The sequence below is a fragment of the Typopeltis vanoorti genome, chromosome 7 (genome assembly GCF_054136105.1).
Source record: "Typopeltis vanoorti isolate ZY-2024b chromosome 7, IOZ_Tvanoo_1.0, whole genome shotgun sequence".
NCBI classification, from domain to species: Eukaryota; Metazoa; Arthropoda; class Arachnida; order Uropygi; family Thelyphonidae; genus Typopeltis; species Typopeltis vanoorti.
In genome coordinates, this window is record NC_143555.1 from 72,742,464 (window position 1) to 72,767,237 (window position 24,774).

At 36.1% G+C, this 24,774-nt stretch overlaps 1 protein-coding gene across 1 annotated transcript in view; it reads right to left on the reverse strand.

Annotated features, from left to right (window-relative positions):
- LOC150104776 (transcription factor IIIA) overlaps positions 1-24,774 on the reverse strand; it is a 199,342-nt gene that overhangs the window by 75,026 nt on the left and 99,542 nt on the right. Inside the window, exon 6 of the mRNA XM_090395955.1 lies at positions 1,634-1,720. Coding sequence (XP_090252081.1) covers positions 1,634-1,720 — 87 coding nt within the window. The remainder of the gene's footprint in view (positions 1-1,633; positions 1,721-24,774) is intronic.

Below are 24,774 nucleotides of genomic sequence, written 5' to 3' on the forward strand. Positions count from 1 at the left end.
GCGATCACGATTTGTCTTGAGCAGGATAAAATTGAATTTCATATTGAAAAGAAGAACATGTAAGAAAGTTTTAAAGCAAATAAAAGTTGAGCAGCTCTCAGATTTGAACCATAGACTAAATTACACAAACATTATTCAAGAAAATATGAAAGAGTTTGAGAACAGAAACCAAACCTTGGAGATTCATTGGCAAGCCTTGAAGAAAACCCTGATTGATTCAGCCAGAGAGGTATGTGGTGAGGTTGTCTGCGAGGATAGAAAAATCAGAACTCCATAGTGGACACAGGAAGTTAAAGAGGCAGTGAAGGAAAAGAAGAAAGCATATCAAAAGTTCCTGGCAAATAAGTCAGCTTTTGCTCTTAGAGAATACAGAGACAAATGTAAGAAAGCGAAACCTCAAATTAACTGTTCCTTCTCATGTATGAACAGATGAGGTTTGCAGGTCAACATCCATAAACCATTAGGTTCTAAACTCACCAAACCAATTTTTGATCCTATCCATTCATTTCATATACCTTTGTCTTCTGGAACAGTCTTCCTCATACTGTTTTCACAAATGTACACAACCAGTAACTCTTCAGGAAGCCTGCTAACAGATTCCTTTCTTCCCTCTAATTCCCTGCCCACACACACTCACAGCATGTATTGTCTTGTCACAGATCTCGAAAGCTCTAGTGTGTGTGTGGGGGGGGGGGAATTGGTATATAATGTGATGACTACTACTTTGTATGAAACCTAATCATATATTTTATGAGATTACAATAAAAAGACTTAAAATGAGTGATTTCTTTATGATTTTCTCTTAATGTATATAGGTATGTGCATATGCACACCTGCAGATGTATAGTAATTATTAAGCTACCTTATCCATCTTTTCCCATCCAAGAAGTAATCATTAATGGCACAGTTAATCCATTAATTATTCAAATAATACATTAATGGTTTAAAGTACAATGAACATTTTGTAATCTCTTCCTCCCAGTCCCCATCACCACCTTTGTTAAAATTGATACTATATAGCTAAAATACAGCATCAGTTTTAACCAAGATGATCTCCAATCTGGAAAACTTCAACTTAAAATCACAGCAAATCAAGATTTATAAACTTCACATAAGTATATAAAACATACTGTTTCATATTATCATTATTAGAAAATTTCATTAAAATATTAACTTTACTGCGGTATTAATGAAATAAAAATCATCAATTTCCTATAATAATTTCTAAAAAGCTCTTCAAAATTGACATGGTAGCTGTGAAGAGTGTATCATCCCAACCTGCACAGTTATTTGGTATGCTACACAAATTCTGCATGTTAACATTTGAAGTGTGCTAAAATTGATTTCAAAAATCAAAGTTACCACATATTATTTCTAACATACTGAATTAAGAAAGGAAAGCAGTAAGTTCATTAATATAAGATTGTGGAATTTTATTAAATGATTAAATATCTAGGATGTTTAAATGTGAAGGATATTAAAGCAAAAATCATTAACAAGTATTCATATAGTAGAATTTGTAATTCATTTTAGCAAACTATGGACTGAACAGCATTAACACCAGACAAGTCCACACTCAGAAGTGTATATTCACATTTACATGCATATTATATTGTTAAATAAAATTTCTTACTGCATGGATGACATTCACTTTTGTGTCTTCTAAATTTCATCCAATCAGAAAATACAGCATCACAACCTGGACTATCACATCTGTATTCTAAAAGATAAATTTATTAACTATAAATAAACAGAGACAGAATTATATATAGCATTTAATATCAATGAATCATGATATCAATTATTTCTAAAACTAAGTAGCACTCATCAACTCACATTATAGCAAACTCTGTTATAACATACTTGCTTATTGTAAAACTACTACAAACTCCTGACCACAACTCCGTAAGTATAATGCAATACATAAAAAAAAAAAAAAAATCACAGTAGCAAATTATCCACTATAACAAATTATCCCACAGGCTTTATGAGGTTGTTATACTAAGAGTTGACAATAATGGGTAACAGTATGCAACATTTTTCTTGTGACATTATTCTAAGTTATATACTTCTGTTAAAAATGACCCAGAAAGTAGTGCCCATTTGTTTTTAAAAATTTGTGTGGAGTTCAAGGAATTAAAATTAGTATTTCATACACAAAAAGGTAGTATGCACAATAAAAAAAAAAAAGAAAAAAAAAAAAGACTCCTGCTGATGAAATGTTCAAAACCTACAGTACATTAGTACTGTGGGCAGGGTAAGGATTTTTTGCATTTTTATTCATTTATTGTAATTTTTTACCTGGTCTGAAAACTCTGCTCTGGAGACCAAGCATGGAACTTTTTCAAGCCATTTCAGGTCTTCAAGCAAGAAGGGCAGTGGTATCACTTTGGGCAATGAAATTCATCTCGCACCTACAGACAGTCGCATACATGCCTGTGGCAGGATTCAACCCTGCAGCTTGCTAATTGGACGGCAGATGTGCTAACCACTCAGTCAAGTGATTTGTATATATATATATTAAAGATCTACTCCAGTCTAGTTTAAGTTGATTGGTTGAATTATGCTTAAAAATTTTGAAACATTAAGCCATGAGTTTGAATCTCACTGTTAAGAATGAGTGTTTGTTAATGTCTTCAAAGAAGCAGTAGATGATTTCATCACTTGATGTGAAACCACCACCTGGATAAAGTTCCATGTCTGGTTGATAGTTCAGAATTTCCAGATCATCTAGCAATTGGCTCATCAACAGTATTAATGTGCAATATGCCTACAACCTTCCATGGATTGAATTCACATAAAACGATTATGATTAACAAAAGAACACCAAATCTATATAATATATAGCATATCTATTAATAAGGTTGAAACAAACATGCCTTAACTTAATTTACAGGTATATTACAAAACAAATGTTCTCCCTAAATTAGACAAATTAAGTATTGCGTCTACCAAACTGTAATCTATTGTTGGCATTAAAATTTGCTAACAGGAGGTAAAAAATTACTGCTATTCAGAAGGCACATTTCCTGACTTCAAATCTGCTAATGTCGTATGTATGAAGAATCATATATGTATGTGATAAATTTTCATAACAACAGTTCTTTAAGGGAGCCTCCTAGGTGTTATATCATCATCATCAAATTCCTGACATTTACCCTCAAGGGGTGTACAGGATATGATAGAACTACATGAAAAATTTACATCATTACTTATTTCTTACCTACAATTTTCTGCCAAATCAATCTGTTACCTGTCAAAGCTACAACATTGTCAGATCTTATATTTATATATCTATCTTCTAAGGCACTTTTTTACCATATCAATCCACCTATATCTTGGTCTTCAACTGGGTCTTTTTCTTGCCAACCCAGCAGAGAACACTTGTTTGGCTAATCTTTCCTCTCCCATTCTGTTTAAGTGACCATATCACCTGAGATTAGCTCTGCTAATGAATTCCTGGATGCTGACAATGTCAAGTTCTTTCCTAATATCCTCATTTTTAATATGATATTGCCATTGATGCCATCTGTTCATGTCCCTAATCTTTCTCAGTTTTGAATTGGTTTGAACACTGTCTTGTATGCAGCTAATTTAGTGTTCCAACTAATTTCTCTCTTATTCCATATGAATTTATTCAATTGACTTCCTACCTTACCAGCTTTGTTGATTCTGTTGTCTATTTCCATATTTAATTTACCATCTTCAATAAAAATCGTGCCTAAATAGCTGAAATGTTTTATTTGTTCTATAGGTTCTCCATTCACAATGCAGCTGATATTTTCAATGCTTCTGCCTATTTTAATTATCTTTGTCTTGTTATTGCTGGCCTTCATACCATATCTATCACAACAGTTATTCAATTTAGTCAGGGAATCTTGCAGACTTGTAGCGGATTTATTCAGAAGTATAACATCATTTGCATAAAGGAAGGAGCTGACATTAACATCTCAAATTCTGATATCAGGTTTAATACCACTTTCCTTCATAATGTGATCCATATAGATAATGAATAACGAAGGTGATAATGTACATCATTGTCTGACACCAGATTTAACATTAATCCATCTCCCTGTACTTCCTTCAATTCTAACTGCTGACTTACAACTCAAATAAAGACTAAGTATTGCTTGATACAATGATCCACTAACACCATACAACTGTAGCGATTTGAATAGCTTCTCTCTCTCTCTTGGCACCTTGTCACATGCCCTTTCGAGTTTGACAAAACTTAAATAAAGATGTTTGTTATATTCCCATGCTTTCTCGACTATTTGTCGTAAAGTGAAGATCTCATCCTGACAGCCTCTATTTGGCCTGAATCCAGCTTGTTCTTCATCAAGCTTTTCTTCCACAATTCTTCTCAACCGTTTCTCAAGTATACTTGCATAGATCTTGCCAGGAACACTCAGTAGGGAAATACCTCTGTAATTCTCACATTCAGTTTTATTTTCCTTTTTATATATGGGTACTATTAGAGCTCTACTTCAATCATCTGGAATATGTCCTTCTGTCCATGCCCTCGAAACTATGAACAGCCACTGTAAGACTTTTATACCACCATACTTCAGCATTTCTGGTCTAATATCATCTACTTCAGCTGCCTTTCCATATTTCAGACTTTTCATTGCTTTTTCTATTTCAAGTATGGATATGTATTCCTGACTGTATGCCTGTTGAGTGTTTTTTACAACTGTGCTATCACTGCTTGTTTCATTTAGCAACTTTTCGAAGTAATTTCTCCATACTTCAAGGATATCTTTTTCTCCTGATTTCATGTTATCTTTATCATTTCGAACTTCTTTTACAGCACTCTTTCTTCCATTTCTAAGCTTCTTCAACAACCTCAAGAATATCTTACCATCTTCTTGATATTTATTTTCTATGTTCTTGCCAAAGTCCTCCCATGACTTGTTTAGCTAGTTTTACACAGTGTTTAGCTTTCTTATAATTGTATCTGTATTCTCTAAGAGCACAAGCTGACTTATTTGTCAGGAACTTTTGATATGCTTTCTTCCTTTCCTTCACTACCTCTTTAACTTCCTGTGTCGACCAAGGAGTTCTGATTTTTCTATCCTTGCAGACAACCTCACCACATGTCTCTATGGCAGAATCAATCAATGTTTTCTTCAGAGCTTGCCCCTGAATATCCAAGGTTTGATTCCTGTTCTCAAACTCTTTCATTTTTTCGTGAATAACGTTTGTATGTTTTCGTCTACAGTTCACATCTGAGAGCTCTCAACTTTTATTCGTTTTAAAACTTTCTTACATGTTCTTCTTTTCAATGTGAAATTCAATTTTATCCTGCTCAAGACAAATCGTGATCACTTCCAATTTCAAATCCGCTGTACACTCTTGTGTCCTACACCAGAGAGAAAACATCACTATCAACAATAACATAGTCAATGAGACTTTTCTTATTCCTTGCCTCTTCTTTCCACGTGAATTTGTGCACATTTTTATGTTGGAACATGGCATTAGTAATAGCCAGTCCATGTCCTGAGCAAAAATCCAACAGGTATTTGCCATTATTATTAGCTTTGCTCTTTTCTCCAAATTTTCCCAAAATATTTTTGTTTGTGTGACAATCAAAGTGTGGAGAATTTTAAGTGCTCTATTTTTTGATAATTTTCTTTTTAATTTTAATTTGATAAAATTCTGGACCCTTACCAAGATGCCACATAAAGATTTGTCACTAGCCGAAAAAATTGCTTACTAGACCAAATCAAAGGCTATTCACCGAATACCAGTCATCGGCATCTGACAGAAATAACTTGAGTACTGAAATCTATGACTGTGCACTTGATACAAAAGCAAGATAAACTGTGAGAAGAATGGACAAAACTTGGAACATTCCAAAAACAGAAGTGTGAAGGTAAGGATCCTGATGTTAAAGATATCCTAAATCAGTGGTACTTCATTATAACTCGACAAGAAGCTTGGTCATGATGATTTTAAAGCAACAGATAGTTGGTTATGTTGCTTGAAATGTAGGCATGATATTAAATTCGAGAAAGCACACATCCAAAAGGATAGTGCTGATGTTGTAGGTGCAGAAGAATGGAAATCAAAGTACACACTCAAATTACTTCAGAAATTTTGCGCAGATGATATCTACAATGCTGATGAAACAGGCCTGTTTAATCATGACATGCCAGATGGTTCGCTCTGCTATAATCATTCAAAACTGTCAGCTTCTAAGAAAGCAATGAATTATACAACTATGCTATGCTATTCAAACAAGTCAGCTACTGATAAAAAGAGGCTGTTGGCTATTGGGTAAAGTCTTAAGCCTAGAGAGGCTAAGAACAGGCTTGAGAGGTTAAGCTATAAGGGGTTAAGAATGGATAGTTTACCAGTTGAATACTGTGTTAATAAGAATGCATGGATGATTTCTGAAATTTTTAAGAAATCATTAATGAGCTGGGATGTAGAGTTAAACCAGAAATCAAGAAACATTCTTCTGATTTTTGACAACTGTGTGGCACACCCTCACTGTTCAGTGTCTGACAAACATCCAGCTGGAATTTCTGCCTGCCAACACTACATCCTTGGTGCAAGCAATGGATATGGGAATCATAAAAAAATTTGAAAATGTACTGCAAAAAGTTGGTGATACAATATCCTAGAAGCAATTGAAAAAAATATTATCTTCCACAGCCAAGGAAATAAGTTCAAAAGTTAACCTGCTCCAGGCATTACAGTTGTTATCAATAGTTGATTAAAAAATAGGCAGTGAAAAATTCAGAACTGCTTTCTGAATCACTTTTCTCACTGCCGTTTAGATATTGTGATAATAAGAAAGCATGGATGATTCCAAGCATGGATGATTGGAAAAGATGATTGAATTCAAAGTTAGAAACTACGAATTCATTTTGAAGGTATTAACAATAATATTAGATGTCACAATGAAATTTAAGAGTGTGACAATGAAATCATTGAAAGCATTCTATCAAAAAATCAAGCCAAGGAATTAGAAAGTAAGGAAAGTAATGAAGATGCCACATCACTATTAGAATGAGCGACTACACAGGAGATCAGTTACGACAATACTTCATGCATGAAGGGACAATGAAGGCAGTTCACTGTCTGCACCAGATGTCTGTGCTGATTTTGTGTACTCACAGTGAATCAAAAGAACACAGCAGGGTACACTGGATAAATTGGTCTGTCAATAACTATTAGGAACTAAAAGCTGAGAAGTAAGTATATGCATATTTATTATATAAATTACATGTTATATAAATTAAATGTTTATCAAATATTATAAAATATTTCAAATATCAGATATTTCTAATGTGTTGTGTATCTTATTTTAATAGGATTACACTGAAGGAGAAGTTTTGTTTCTGTTAATATTATCATTATTAACATCTGACCTCCACGGAGTCAGACTCATCGTCATGTGTGGTAAACACTATCACATACAAAGTTCATTTAACGATGCTTTAACTGATTCGATGTGGTTATATTCACGACACACTCACGCAATGCATTCCACTACCAACCACTCCCCATGTAAAGAACCTGCTCCTCACATCCTCCATATACAGTTTCCAGTTCAACCCTCTTGTTCAACCCCCCCCCCATTCTATAAAAAGTCTCTTTCCTGTCAACCTGATAACAATCCCTGACTAACTTATATGTCTCAATCATATCTATCCTCTCCTATTCACAAGGCTTTGCAATTTACATTCTCCCAATCTGTCCTCATACTCCACAATCCAAAGACCACTGACAATTTGTGAATTTTTTCTGGACCCTTTCTAACATATCCTCATCACCATGAAAATCTGGTGACCAAATCTGTGCACAATAATCCACATGACCTGATTAATGCTTTATACAATGGTATCATAACCTCTTGATTAGTGCACGTGGGTCCTTTGCCATTATCTGTTGTGATGTCTCCACAACTAGTGCAATGTGCCACCTTAATTTCAGGTCCTTGTCCACCACCACTTCGAGATCTCTCATCTTCTCTACCTCCTTTAAAGTTTCCCCACTAAGTGTATACTTTGTATCCCATCGTTGCTTACCAAATTTCAAAACCATACACTTTGCAACAATAAACTGACAGTTCCAATTACCTGCCCATTCATACAATAAATTCAAGTCCTCCTGTAAGGCCATAACATCTGCTTGACTCTGCATTGCTCTCCCCAATTTTGCATCATCGGTTAAACCCATCCCAATATCATTAATATACAAATTGAACAATGGTCCTAAAATGGATCACTACAGCACAATACTAGTGACCTTCCTCTTTCAGGATACTGCACCAACATATACAACTTTCTGATAACTATATGGCAGCCAGTCACTGATCCAACTCAGAAGTCTTATCCAATCCCACTCATTTTAATTTATTTAACAGCTTGTCGTGTGGTAGTCTATCACAAATTTTTGCAAAATCTATACCACTGTATGAACATCTCCCTTGTCCAAGGCATTTGTCACCATGTTGTAGTACATAAGTTAATAAAAACATGATCTCCTTGTAACAAACCCATGCTGACAACCACAGAGAATACTGCTGTTATAAACCCATTTCTGTATCCTAGTTCTCACCAATATCTCTCTCTCTCTCTCTCTCTCTAGTACTTTCACCACCACTCCAGATATACAATTTACCTTCTTTCCACTCCTTTGGAATCTGTGCTGTTGTGAGACTTATTAAACAGGCATGCTAATGCAAATTCCCTGAACATTCCCTTAAGATATGTATGGTGATATGTCATCGAATCCTATCACTTTATTAACATCAATCTTATTATCTCCTGCTCACTCACAATTAAGCCATCCTCTCCTATGATACTACACTTAAGTTTCTCATGATTTCACCAAGATAAGGATGAAACATCCTTATAAATTGATCACGAAATATCTCAACAGTGTCTTTTAGCAGTTACCATTCTACCATTTTCATCCATTAACATCATCTTACCATAATCCTTCTTCCTTTTACTTGCCACATATCTAAAAAACTCTCTAGGGTTTTTCTTTGCCTGATTTCTTTCTGCTCATACTGCACTTTTGTCATCCTTAATGAGTCACTCTAATGGCTTCTTTTTTATACTCTTTATGTAACTGATTATTACCATTATTCATCTTGTGCTGCCTACCAAGTGCCTTCTTCCAGATTAATCCCCTGATTCATCCATTTTACACCTATCATATTGTGTATTTCTTTGAATAAACTCAATAAGTGAAACTATTTTATCTTCCTTATTTATGATACTCCTGCCAATTCTCAAGCAGCATTTACAGTATTTCCTTACTGCTCAACTCCTTATTCCTTGCTATAGCTCCAATCTGTCTCCTAAGCTTGTCATAATCATCAGCCTTATACTTCCATATATCCTGCTCAGAGAAGTCTGTGTATGACTAGCCACAACATAGGTGATCACCTCATGATCACTCTTGCCAACTGGAGGAAAGTGTGAAACCTCACTCACAATTACATCCTCTGATGAAATGAGATCTAAAACTCTCTATTCTCATGTGCCCTCCTTTACATGCTGCCTGAGATAGTTGTCTCTCAAGAACTCAATCACCCTTCCTTTGTTCGCTAAACATAACTGTTTATACATTTCTTCATCACACCCTCCACATTCCCTGGCCAATAGTAACATCCAACTAAATATCTCTTCCTGTCAACCTCCACCTCACATCACACTCCTCATTACCATTGCCACTATTTCCCTCTTTCATGTCTACCTTATGTGGGGATAATTCCCCCACTATCATCAGCAATCTCCCCCCCCCCCCTCTTGTCCTTTCTACCCTCGCAAAAAACACTGTACCCTTCCATTTCTATTCCTGTAAGGATATTATCTTCATTCAACCATGCTTCACTTATTCCATTGATTTTGGGGTGAATAAATTCAATAAGTGAAACTATTTCATCTCCCTTATTTATGATGCTCCTGGCATTTGTAATAAACACAGCACTTCACTTTTAGGTCTATAACAGGTCCTACCCATGCCACTTGGTTGTGATTTCCCCACACCTGCCCTAGCCCAATCACCTTTATCACTGCTTACCACATACATCTGTTCAGTCTCACATCCCAATCCATTCCATTTCCATGCTGAGCTTCCCCCCCCCCCCATTTTCCTGTTCCTCTTGAATTCCTGTTATCTCTTCATCTCTCCCACTACTACTATTTCCATTGCTAAGCACTTCTGTCTCTTGAATACTACTCTCCTGATCTTTAACTTCGTCTCTTACTTCTGACCTCTTGCTTACATCACATACTGCACTTCCATCTAGCAACAGTTTCTCCAGTGCACTCACTCCAAAGTTATTCAAATACAATCACTTTTGCATAATTTCATTCTTCCCTCAAATACATGCTATACATCCATAAACTGTAATCCCTTCTCCTCACACAGCTTCACTAGCATACCATTCATGATTCTGATTCTCTGTCTCAACTCATCTTTGTCATACCTTGGCAACACATGGACAACCTTCCCAACTATATTGTTACCTTTCACTCTTCTCAACAACCTCCTGATTTTGCCTTTAGGTTCTTTCTTATGTCCACAAAAATCATTTGTTCCAGCAATCGACCACTAATTCTCTTGTTTCCTCCTCACATCCAAATCCAAAGCATGAATTATCTTGCTCATTCTCCCTTCAGGATAGCAGACCATACGGACTCTCTCATTACCCAATCCTCTAACAATGGAATCTCCATACACTGCTATTCTCAAATCACTCATCACTCTTTTGGCTTTTTTTCTTTCATTCTATTCTTTTGCACACTTTCATTTAATTCCACTATATGTCTAATATTACTCCATATATTCCTCATTTCATTTTTCATTTTTGAGTAACTTTCATCAAATCCTGTATTCTCACAATTTCACTCTGTTACTCTCGTAGTCTTGCTACCTCTCATTCTGCTGCACCTTACTTCCATTTCCTCATTTATACTTCTTTTTGCTCATGTCATTTACTCCCTTAGTCTCATTAACTTTCGTTCCATTTCCGTTTTCTTTCATTTACACTATCTTTTATTTCTTCAGTCTGTTTCGCATTCGTTAACTCAATCTAACGAAGTATTACACTTTCTACAAATCTATATTTTCGGTAGTCTCTTCACAAACAGATCTCTCACATTTCACATATTACACTCATGACATTGAACCATTTTTGAAAAGTCTACGTCATAAACAGCACTTGATTTTCATGGTGCTCACCTAGTTGCACTGGTCAACTCCCATGTGATTGACCTCATGAGTACCACCATTCTGCTCCCTTTAAAGAAGGCAAGATTCAAAATTTCAATTAATAAAGTCAGTAACAAGGCCAAAAATCACACAGACACAAAATTATCAAAAATAAACACTATACTAAAATTCAAGCAATATTGTCAATTATTATGCAAAATAGCACATCTTTTCCAGAGCTCTTTTCTAACACTACATACAATGCAGCCCTGTAGTGGATGTCTCATACTGATGACAAAGAAAATTTAAATATACATATTTTGCTATCGAAAATAAGCATAACTGGAATAGATGCTTAATTGGACTAAAATGTACTAGTTCCAGTTAACCAGAAACTACTGTATACAATAATTAAATGATCGCACATCTGTCTAAACTATGCACTGAAAGTGGGAGAAAGCTCCAACTCCTTAATTTTTTTTTTTTTTTTTAAACTGTTCTGTAGTCTGGTGTTGTCTCAGAAAAGTATCTACTTTCAAATGACACCTGTGGAGTATACATAACATGTATCCCATAGTAAAATAAATTTTATGTAAATATTTCGTTTTATATATCAGAAGACATCATCAGTACAATTATCGAACAACAATAGGAATTGAATTAGAAAACAGTAGAGCACATGCTTAAATTGAAATCCTGATGCATGGAAACTCACAAGGTAGTATCTGACAAAAGCAATTTATAACTGCATACCAAGGGTTAAATAGCATAGGAATGAAATGGATTTACAGTGAAATCAAGCAAGCTGTGCTGGAAAAGAAAATGTTATGGAGCAGGTACAAGACAGTTGGTGGTGATCAGATCTGTGAGGAGTATAAAGTGCAGGATAGAAAGGTGATGCGCATGGTAAAGAAAGAAAAGGTGCAGTATGAGAGGAGATTGGCTGGTCAGGCCAAGATTAACTCGAGGGAATTTTTCAGGTACATGGCAAGCAAGAGGAAGAATAATTATGGCAAATTAACATTGGTGGATAGTCATAGCAGCAGACTAACAGCTGCAAAGGTACTGGAATTACTGAACGAGCACCTTATCAGCGTATATCATACTGGTGTAAATGATCTGGTACAATATGTGTACAGAAGAGAGGCAGGTATTAGGAGAACTGGAAGTGAAAGAAATGTTGGTTGGGTAGATGTGAATAAGGCTGTGGGAATGGATGACATATCACCACATATTAAGAAATGTGCATCACAGTTGGCTATGCCCTTGACCTGGTTACTTAATGAAAGTCTTGCAGTGGGTAGGGTTCCTAAGGAGAGAAAAGAAGCCAAAATAGTACCACACCACAAGCATGGTTCTAAGACAGAAGTCTTCAACTATAGGCCAGTCTGTATAACTGCAGTTGAGGTCAAGGTGCTGGAGAGATTGGTAAGGAATAGAATACAGAATTGGATTGATGGACAGCATGGATTTGCAAATGGTAGGTCCTGTTTTAGTAATTAACTTGCATTTCAGGATAAGGTGACAAGTGTGTTAGATAAGGAAGAATCATATACAGTGATATTCTTAGACTTTGCAAAAGCATTTGATAGATTACCACATGATAAGTTAGTGTACAAGCTGCAGAGGATGGGAATAAATAGAATAGTTAGGTGGATCAGAGATTGGCTCTCTGAACAATACCAGCAGGTTGTGTATGATGGAGCAGTGTTTCAAAAAAGGAGGGTAACCACTGGCATGCCCCAGGGGTCTGTTCTTGGGCCCCTGCTGTTTAACTTATTTGTAAACGATATAGCATGTGGACTGACTGGGGATCTTCAGTTATTTGCTGATTATGCAAAGTTGGGAAGTATTATAAGTAGCACTGCTGATGTTAATTCCCTTCAGGAAGATTTGAATAGACTTTTTACTTGTACAAAAAAATGGGGCTGTAGTTTTAATATCAATAAGTGCAAGATGTTGCATTTTGGAGTGCAGAAATATAAGGCTGTGTACTATATCGATGATGCCATACTGCTAGAAGTGGATGAAATTAGAGATTTGGGAGTGATGGTTGACAGTAGACTGAAGTTTAGAGGGCATATTGCTAGTGATGCAAAGGATGCACATCGTAGTGCTGCTATGATAAGAAGTACTCTAACATGTAAGGATAAGGAAGCTGTTGTGCCACTGTATAAGGCACTGGTCAGACCACACTTGAACTATTGTGCTTAGATCTGGTCACCTGGTTTTCAATGTGATGCGGAGACACTGGAGAGGGTCCAGAGTCGAGTGACTAAGACAATGTCAGGACTGGAATGCTGGCTATGGAGAGAGGTTGAAGAAATGTGGATTGCAGAGTTTGGTGGATAGGAGGAAGAAAGGTGATATGATAGAGACATTTAAGTTAGTGAGAGAGGATTTTATCAGATTAATCCAGGGAGAATTATAAAAAGGGTATAAGGTTGGGGGGGGGGGAAAGAACCAGAGGTTGTTATTCCTGGAAATTATGTAAAAGTGTGGTGGAGAAGATTTTTTTTATATGAAGAACTGTCAGTGAATGGAACACATTACCAGAATGTGTTGTTAATGCAAAAAGTGTGAAGGGTTTTAAGATTCTATATGATAAATATGTTGTCAGCTAAGTCCATGGAGGGTGTAATAATACAGTTGAGCATTAATGAATTAAAAAGTATTGGGCTGAAATTAAAATTAAATTAAAATATATGAGATAAATTTATTTAATATAATTGAGAATAACAATTTTCCAAACTTTTCGAATAGTGAGGCAGTTGTTATGATTAAGATAAGGTCAATGAAGTAGGGCTTCAACACTTTCTTTATATAAATGTTCATGTTTATATATGGATCTATATAGCAGCTTAACATTTTGTCTGCGATTAGTGTTTTCAATTCCATGTTGTGCAAGGCCAGATTTGTGAGGTTTGATAAGACAGATGTGGTCTTGATGTTCAGAGATATGTTTATTTACAGATCTTCCTGTTTGTCCAAAGTAAGACAAGTTACACGAACATAGTACTTTGTATATGCCATTGGTGAGAGTTTGTGTTTTGGAGAAAGGTTATGAATTTGATCGATGGGTTTATAGTTAGCAACAAGTTGATATTTTTTCCTAATTTTTGCCACTCGTTCAGAGATGCCTTTAAGATGTAGTATAGGAGTCTTGTGAGCATTTTGTCTGGGTTGCTTTATAGGAGAGTGGTTGATTTTTTTTGGATTACTATTGGATTATATCCATTTAGTACAGCTGTTTCTTTGACAATTTCCAATTCTTGTTTTAGAGATTTTCAGAAGAACAAATCTCGTGTGCTTTGGATACTAGGGATTTTATGATGCCATATTTTTGAGATGGATGGCGAGCTGATGTATTGTGGATATAACGACCTGAAAAGGTTAGTATTTGTTAGAAAACAGAAGTGGAAATGAATCCATCTTGCTTATGCTGGATGTGTGCATCAAGAAAGGAAATATCTTTTGATGATTCTTTTTCTAGTGTGAACTTGATATACAAAGATGTAGGGTGTTGATTTTTTTGTAGAAATGAGTAGAGTTCTAGTTCTATGTGACTCCAAACTAAAGATGGCATCAATATTCTACAGCCAAACTGTTGGTTTGGGGTCAAGAGCCAAAATTCTTTTTTCTAAGTCTTCAAGAAAAAAAAAAGTTCGCTAGGTTAGGTAATAAGGTTGAGTCCAATGCAGTTCCTTCCTGTTGGTTATATATTTTATCTTTCCACTTGAAGTAACCTGATGTAATTGTAAATTTGAAAAATTCCACTGTCTGATGGAAATTTTTAGGTTAAAAATTCTATTGTCTTTTTGTATTGGGGGAGAGAATGTCAAAGTTTACTACCATGTCTGTATCTGCTAGTTTGTCTTTAATTATTGTATAAAATCCAATGGAATTGTTTTTTATCGAGGAAACTGAATGGCCAATGAGGTGACAGAGAAGGTTTGACAGAAATGTTGCTATTTTATATGTGGGACTGCCTACAGAATCCAAAATAGTTCTAGGTGGACAGTTACTTTTGTGTAATTTTGATGAATCATATATTCTAGGAGGTCTTGCATGGTACATTTGAATCTTTTGATGATTTCTTGATCTATGGATGTTGTTTCATCCAATAACTTGAGTGTTTAGAGCTGACTTTTGGTAGGATCATTATTAAGCTGAGAGTACGTACTGCGATCACAAAGAAGAAAATTCATTTTTTGATCGTATGATTTAGCATTTAAGACTACAGTGGAGTTACCTTTGTAAGCTTTGTAATAACTATGTTATTATTTTGTTTTAGGGCTTTTAATTTTCTGATGGTGGAATATTCAATTCTGATGGTTGGTATCATAGATCACTTTGGGTATTTCAAAGCGTATTCTATTAACTTCAATACTAGACAGACGACTGGTGTTCTTTTCAATGTTGTGTATGAAATGTAAATAGGGAATACATTTGGGCAAAATCACAAACTTGTGACCTCGTGCTAGTACATTCAGCTCATCTACAGTTAGAGAATGGCCAGATAAGTTAAAACTCATTTGTCAGTAGGTAATTTGGCTGTATTTTTCTTAGATCATTCTAACAAAGTTGAGTATGTTTTTATCGAGATTTACGATACTTTTTCAAATGCTTTTGTGCCTGCATTTTTTGATATAATAACCATGTGTAGCAATTCTTGATTTAATGTATTTGACAGATCAGTTTCTAATTCTGTTGTTTTAGGATATTTAATGCCAATTCCTTTTTTGAAACTCAACTGATTATGCAACGGAGAATGGCTAGCTTTTTGATAAATTTTATGAGCACCTGGCAATTTAATGACTTTCCTTAACGAAAGTGGGTATTTGTATAGTGCTTCTGCACTTCTTTAAAAATGGGATTCTGACTCGCAGCTGACCTTGTTTCAGTTACAGCTTCCTTAGTAAGTTGCTCTTCTCTGCTGTTGCCTTCATGTGAAGGAATAAGATTTTCTTGTATAATGACACCTGTAGAATATCCATAACTAGAGAATAACACGATACATAACACAAAATATTTACATAATAAAATTTATTTTACTGTGGCATATGTTAATCAGTTACATGTTTCAAAAAAAGAATTGGTAAAAAAGGAAAGGGGTAGATTTTGTTGACTTAGTCAATATGTTAGAACCTCAGATTGTAGGCATTAGTGAGACCTGGCTATCAGATTCAGATGTACTAACTGGTATTGAGTACACTATTTTTAGGCAGGATAGGAGAGGAGGGGGGGGGGGGCATGCTGCTAATGATATCAGATGACTTGAATCCAGTTAGAGCTGAGACCTATGATTGTAGTACTTCTATTAACAGTATTTCATGTGGTAATGAGTTTGAAGCCATCTGGTGTGAGGTGGAATCCAACAAGATCAATTACATAGTGTTACTGTTACAGACCTGGTGGATCGGTTGCTAGTGATGAAGAAATGCATCACCAAATAGAAAAGATGAGCGTGAAAAGAGTAATCATAATGGGAGACTTCAATTATCCAAATATTGATTGGCAGCAGTAGAATCTCATGAGAAAAATGAAAATGCATTTGACGAGCTGCTGCGGAACAACTTCCTCAAGCAGCATATGACAGAAGTAACTAGAGGTCAAATCGTGATAGATTTAATTATAGTGTCAGAGGGCATTTCAGTTAAAGATGTAACTATTCTGCCTCCAGTTGGTGACAGTGATCATGCAATTTATGAATTTCTGAATTACATGCTGAATTAAAAGCAGGAAATTATGACCAAATGAGGAATATACTGAGTTCTGTGGAATGAGATCTGCTGCTGGATGGGAAGCATATCGACAGTGCATGGGAAACATTTAAACAATACTTAAATGATGCAATATCAGAATGTGTCCTGAGAGTTCGAAGAATAAATAGGGTAGGAGTCAAATGGATGTGTAATCATATAAAGCAAGAGATTCATAAGAAAAGGATGATGTGGAAGGAATACCATGTGCATAAAGACGATGTCCATTATGAAATTTATTAGCAGCAGGCTAGAATAGTCACAACTGTTGTACGGAAAGCAAAGTCTGAGTATGAAAAGAAACTGGCTCTGTGTGCTAAAGACAGCCCAAAAGAATTCTATCGATATGCTGCAAGTAAAAGAAAGAATGAACATGAAAGAATAACCCTTCTAAATGCAGATGGCATGATGGACTACAGACGCAGAAGAGGTTGTTCAACTAATGAGTGCCTATTTTGTTAAACGCTGTCAACCTGGCGTACAAGATACAATTGACCTCACTACTACCTCTTCACTGGATAAAGAAACTCAGGTGTATGAGAACGAAGTATTAGAGCTGTTGCACAATCTGAATAAGAATTCTGCAATAGGGACTGATGGGATATCAGCACATGTGCAAAAGAGTGTTTAGCTGAACTGCTATTCCTTTGACCAGGATGTTTAATATAAGTCTCAGAACAGGAAAGATTCTGCAGGAATGGAAAGAATGTATGGTAATTCCATTGCACAAGGGTGGCGCAAAGACCGATGTAGCTAACTATCGACCAATTAGAATCTCAGCAGTGGTGATGAAGATTTTGAAAAAATTGGTTAATGCTCCCATTCAGAAATAGGTTGTGAATCTCTACTTTGCAATGAGCAACATGGGTTTACTAAGAGAAGGTCATGTTTTAGCAACTTGCTCACATTCTATAATAATGTTACCATTGAACTAGACAAGGGGAATGGATACACCCCCCCCTTGTCTATAACCATCAGTCAGCCATCCTCTTATCCATGCTAATATTCTATAATCCAAACCCATATTCTCTCTGAATAAAATACAAGATACAATTGACCTCACTACTACCTCTTCACTGGATAAAGAAACTCAGGTGTATGAGAACGAAGTATTAGAGCTGTTGCACAATCTGAATAAGAATTCTGCAATAGGGACTGATGGGATATCAGCACATGTGCAAAAGAGTGTTTAGCTGAACTGCTATTCCTTTGACCAGGATGTTTAATATAAGTCTCAGAACAGGAAAGATTCTGCAGGAATGGAAAGAATGTATGGTAATTCCATTGCACAAGGGTGGCGCAAAGACCGATGTAGCTAACTATCGACCAATTAGAATCTCAGCAGTGGTGATGAAGATTTTGAAAAAATTGGTTAATGCTCCCATTCAGAAATAGGTTGTGAATCTCTACTTTGCAATGAGCAACATGGGTTTACTAAGAGAAGGTCATGTTTTAGCAACTTGCTCACATTCTATAATAATGTTACCATTGAACTAGACAAGGGGAATGGATACACCCCCCCTTGTCTATAACCATCAGTCAGCCATCCTCTTATCCATGCTAATATTCTATAATCCAAACCCATATTCTCTAATTTATGCAACAGTCTACCATGCTGTATTCTGTCAAAAGCCTTAGCAAAATCCAAAAGTATACTGTTGCATAAATTAGAGAATATGGGTTTGGATTATAGAATATTAGCATGGATAAGAGGATGGCTGACTGACAGATATCAAAAAGTGGTACATGGGGGGAGTCTATGCCCACAGTTCCAGTCGATTCAAATCATTCTGCAAGTACTGCATATCTGCAGCATTCCTGATTACCCTTCCTGTCTTTGCATCATCAGCAAATAGCTGTATGTTGATTGTCAAATCCTTCCCAATATCATTAATGTACAGATTGAATACAGTGATGCAGCTAGAGTGTCTGCCGTCCTGGGTGGTCCCCGAGTTTGCCACCCCTCTCAATACACATCAAAAATACTACAAAAAGTCAAAACAACATAGAGGGAAATAAATTAAAACACTATGTTTATTATTTCTGGGAAAACTCCCAACGTACATACATAATCTCCGAGGTTTGGAAGCTTCACAACATAAAATTGAGGTCACAACCCCGACCAATAGGTGATAACATAAACACTTCAATAACAGAAGCACCTACCCGACCTGACATAGCATCCACTTTCCCAATGTGTTCAGATGACGACCAATAGTCGAAACGGACCGCATCCTGTCAACCCCTTTTTCCCCTTCCCCATATAAAAAAATCAACCCCTTCACCTTTTCCCCACCCTATATAACATAATAATATAATATATATGTTTATATATATATTACTGAAAAAACCCGGGTTTTTCTAATTTAATTCTCCCAAATTGCCTACCCCCCCCTCCACACACTCAGTAGTTTTTGGACATCGCAGAAAGAAGAAAAGCCACAACACCCTGAAAAAGGTATGTGTAAATTTCTCTTCCTTATGCTACATATACTTTTTGGTAAATTTACATCTACAATACCCTAAGAATCCATGAGTAAATAGCCGATAACATTTAAACAGGGGCACTCCTAAACTGAAGCAGGCAAAATAGCCGTAATTATAATAATTAAAACACTATGTTTATTTTTGAAGTAAAACGTAAATTTCAACATTCTAAAATGTTATTTTTCTTGCTTTTCTGTTAGCAAAATCGTCGATGACATTGTCAAAGTCATTTCATAGTAATGTAGGTAATTCTTAGTCAATTTTATTTAGAAAAATTCCACTCACAACTAGCAACACTTACAGCAATTGTGAGGAAAATTCGCTGTAGTATTACAATAGTTGGAACTGAGTACTCGAGACTGTATTTTAGCATTAACTGCAAAAGTTCAAAAATGTTCCAAGTGCTTCCGGGGGAGGACCCCCCCCCCCAGCTATGTCTCTGATTGAATAACAGTGGACCAAGCACTGATCCTTGTGGTACAATTGTTACCTTAAACCTTGCAGACTCACATCACCCCCCCCCCCCCGGTCTCCTGGCGTCCATTGTGATTCTGATATGTTGGAGAGAGTGCAAAGGAGAGTGTTGAAAATGAGATCAGGATTATGGAATACTGATTATGAAGACATATTGAAAATTTATAGACTGCAGACACTAGCAAACAGGAGAAAGAGGTGTGATATGATTGAGACTTACAAACTTCTGAAAGGGTTATACAGGATTTCAATTGATGGAATTTTTCAATTTATGGAGGGTAGTGAAAAGACAAGAGGCCATTCCTTGGAAGCTAAGAATGAATGCCACTAAGAAGGGATGGGTGAGGGCTAGATTTTTCTCTCACAGGGTGGTGCGTGATTGGAATGAATTGCAATTAGATGTGAGTGCAAGCAGTGTGAATGAATTCAAAAATAGGCTACGTGGAGGTCTCTCTTAATAATAATAATAATAATAATAATAAAACCTAAAAGTGGAAGGTATCTGTCAAATACAATAAATCAGGACTTGCTATACATGATTATTAATATAGCAAAAAAATGCAGGCACGGAATCATCAAAAGATATTTCATTTCTTGATGCATTCAGATAAGTAACATGGATCAATTTCCACTTCTGTCTACTGAAAACCAACTTTTTCAGGTCACTATATCCACAATACATCAGCTCACCACCCATCTCAAAAATATAGCATCATAAAATCCCTAGTACCCAGAGCACACAAGATTTATATTTTTGAAGAATCTCTAAAACAAGAATTGGAAATTGTCAAAGAAACAGCTATACTAAATGGATATAATCATCATCATCAAATTCCTGACATTTACTCTCAAAGGGGGTGTACAGGATATGATAGTACTACATGAAAATTTACATCATTACTAACTTCTTACCTACAATTTTCTGCCAAATCAATCTGTTACCTGTCAAAGCTACAACATTACCAGATCTTATATTTCTATCGTCTAAGGCACTTTGTACCGTATCAATCCAAGTATATCTTGGTCTTCCTCTGGGTCGTTTTCCTGCCAACTTGGCAGAGAACACTTGTTTTGTTAATCTTTCCTCGCCCATTCTGTTTAAGTGACCATACCACCTGAGATTAGCTCTGCTAACGCATTCCTGGATGCTGACAATGTCAAGTTCTTTCCTAATATTCTCGTTTTTAATATGATATTGCCATTGATGCCATCTGTTCACGCCACTAATCTTTCTCAGGACTCTCATATCTGCGGTCTCTAGTCTTTGTGTCAAGTGTTTGACCCAAAGACTAGAGACCGCTGGTCTGAACACTGTCTTGTATACAGCTAATTTAGTGTTCCGACTAATTTCTCTCTTATTCCATATGAATTTATTCAATTCACTTCCACCATACCCACTTTGTCGATTCTGTTGTCTATTTCCATATTTAATTTACCATCTTCACTAAAAATCGTGCCTAAGTAGCTGAAATGTTTTACTTGTTCCAAAGGTTCTCCATTCACAACACAGTTGACATTTTCAAATGATTCTGCCTATTTTCATCGTCTTTGTCTTTTTATTGCTGACCTTTATACCATATCTATTACAAAAGTTATTCAATTTAGTCAGAGAATCTTGCACACTTGTAGCGGATTTATTTAGAAGTATAACATCGTCCGCATAAAGCAAAGAGCTGACATTAACATCTCCAATTTTGATATCATGTTTAATACCACTTTCCTTCATAATGTGATCCATATAGATAATGAATAACAGAGGGGGATAATGTACATCCTTGTCTCACACCAGATTTAACATTAAACCATCTTCATGTACTTCAATTCTCACTGCTGACTTACAACTCAAATAAAGACTAAGTATTGCTTGATATAATGCCCCATTGAATAGCTTCTCTCTTGGCACCTTGTCATATGCCTTTTCCAAATTCACAAAACTTATATACAGATCTTTGTTATATTCCCATGATTTCTCCACTATTTGTCGTAAAGTGAAGATCTGATCCTGACAGCCTCTATTTGACCCAAATTCAGCTTGTTCTTCACCAAGCTTTTCTTTCACAATTCTTCTCAACTGTTTCTCAACTATACTTGCATATATCTTACTAGGAACACTCAATAGGGATATACCTCTGTAATTCTCACATTTGGTTTTATTTCCCTTTTTATATATAGGTACTATGAGAGCTCTACTCCAATCATTGGGAATTCGTCCCTCTGTCCAGGCATTCTGAACTATGTAGTGCGGCCACTGTAAGACTCTTACACAACCATACTTCAGCATTTCTGGTCGAATATCATCTACTCCTGCTGCCTTTCCACATTTCAAGCCTTTGATGGCTACTTCAAGTATGGATACGTATTCCTGACTGCATGCCTGGTCAGTGTTTTTTTATCACAGTGCTGTCATCACTGCTTATTTCATTTAGCAAATTTTCAAAGTAATTACTCCATAGTTCAAGGATATCTTTTTCTCCCGTTTTCATTTCACCTTTATCATCTCTAACTCCTTTTTACAGCACTCTTTCCTCCATTTCTAAGCTTCTTCAACAACCTCTAGAATATTTTGCCACCTTCTTGATATTTATTTTCTATGTTCTTGCCAAAGTCCTCCCATGACTTTTGTTTAGCTAGTTTTACACACTGTTTAGCTTTCTTACATTTGTCTCTGTATTCTCTAAGAGCACAAGCTGATTTATTTGCAAGGAACTTTTGATATGCTTTCTTCTTTTCCTTCACTGCCTCTAACTTCTTGTGTCCACCATGCAGTTCTAATTTTTCTATCCTTGCACAACTTCACCACATGCCTCTATAGCTGAATCAATCAAAGTTTCAAGGCTTGCCACTGAATCTCCAAGGTTTGGTTCCTGTTCGCAAACTCTTTCATTTTTACTTCAATAATCTTTATGTATTTTAGTCTACAGTGCACATCTGAGAGCTGCTCAACTTTTATTCGCTTTAAAACTTTCTTACATGTCATTCTTTTCAATATGAAATTCAATTTTATCCTGCTCAAGACTAAATAGTGATCACTTTCAATTTCAAATCCTCTGTACACTCTGGTGTCCTGCACCAGAGAGAAAACATCACTATCAACAATAACATAATCAATGAGACTTTTCTTATTCCTTGTCTCTTCTCTCCATGTGAATTTGTGCAAATTTTTATGTTGAAACATGGTGTTAGTAATAACCAGTCCATGTCCTGAGCAGAAATCCAACAGGTATTTGCCATTATTATTAGCTTTGCTCTTTTCTCCAAATTTTTTTAAATGGATATAATCCAATAGGAATCCAAAAAATAATCAACCACTCTCCTATAAAGCAAAACCAGGACTAGGACTCCTATACCATATATTAAAGGCACATCTCTGAACATGTGACAAAAATTAGGAAACAATATCAACTCATTGCTACCTATAAACCCATCGATCAAATTTGCTACTTTCTCCAAAACACAAACTCTCACGTGGCATATACAAAGTATCATTATTATTATTTGACACCTCCAGGGAGTCCAAAGACTTATTGAGGGAGAGTGTGCCAACAGCATCGAACGATTGTCCCCTTCCAACTACTAACCGTGCTCAGACTTACTTAACTGAGCTATTAGTAGCAGAGGCTCTACCAAAAGTACCATTATTTAAAGAAAGATGTTGGAAGTTTATTTTGCACTTGGTAATACTATAATAAATTTAGTTTAATCCTTTATCCAAGTGTGAGCAAACAAAGTTTGCACCTGAAAATATCTACAGGACTGTAGCAAGGGGGTGCAACTGTTGGCAGCTCAGAGCAAAGGTGGACCAAGCTCTCATCACTCCTTGTCTCAGTATCTCCCACCATGCAAAGCACGTGTCCTTGCAGGAATGTATAAAGTGGCCCTTCCCTCAATGCTATGCATTGAGGGAAGGGCCACTACCCAGACCGGTTTCGAACCTTTATTGAGGTCTTGTCAGTGGGAGGCAGACTCAGAGGTGGTGACACTAAGGCAGAAGCAATAGAGAGGTCATATTTACCTATATGAGTTGCCAACTGGTGTACCACCTTATTATTACATTACTCTGGATTTAGAGCGGATAACGGTGCCAATTTTTTATATGTTACAGACCATATAAAAAACTGGCATTCCCTTATCTGCTCAACTAAAGACCACCCCCCTCCATAGACCTACCTGGTGTATACCAGGTCCCTTGCAGCTGTAAGCTGTCATACTTTGGCCAAACAGGCAGGACAGCAAATATCAGAATACAAGGACTACATCTGGTTTCACCAATACAGCCACTCTGGTCTTGCTGACCATGTGCTGAATACCTGCCATAGAATACGGTGGAAGAAAGCCACAATAATACACCGTAATAAATACAAATATGAAAGGCTTTTCATGGAATCAGCTTCAGCTCTAAGAAACAATCCAATCCTCAACAAATTTGGCTGCATGAGACTGCCTCAAATTTGGGAAACCTACATCAAAAGACCTTCAGCCCAATCGCTCAAGAATACCAACATTGCCCCTAGCGGGCACCATCAGGACTTTAGGAGAAATAATAGGTTCCTGCTTCTTCCTCACTTACTGTTTGCTGTGCCTGTGTGCACGTGTCTTGTTCTTAAGTTTCTTGAAAATGGCAACGTGACATTGCCGAAATATTGAAGTATATTAAAACTTATTTTAATGTATATCCTAGTTGACATTGCAATTTCCTTAAATTATTTAGTAAAAAATAAATGAAACTGTATTTATTGATGTCATAAGTTTACATCATCTGTTTACAAGATGAATCATATGTTTGTCAGTACCTACATCAATGTTGTCTTATATGATACAAAACAATGTAGATGTTATAGGTATTATTAACACTAGATATCAAAAATAAAAA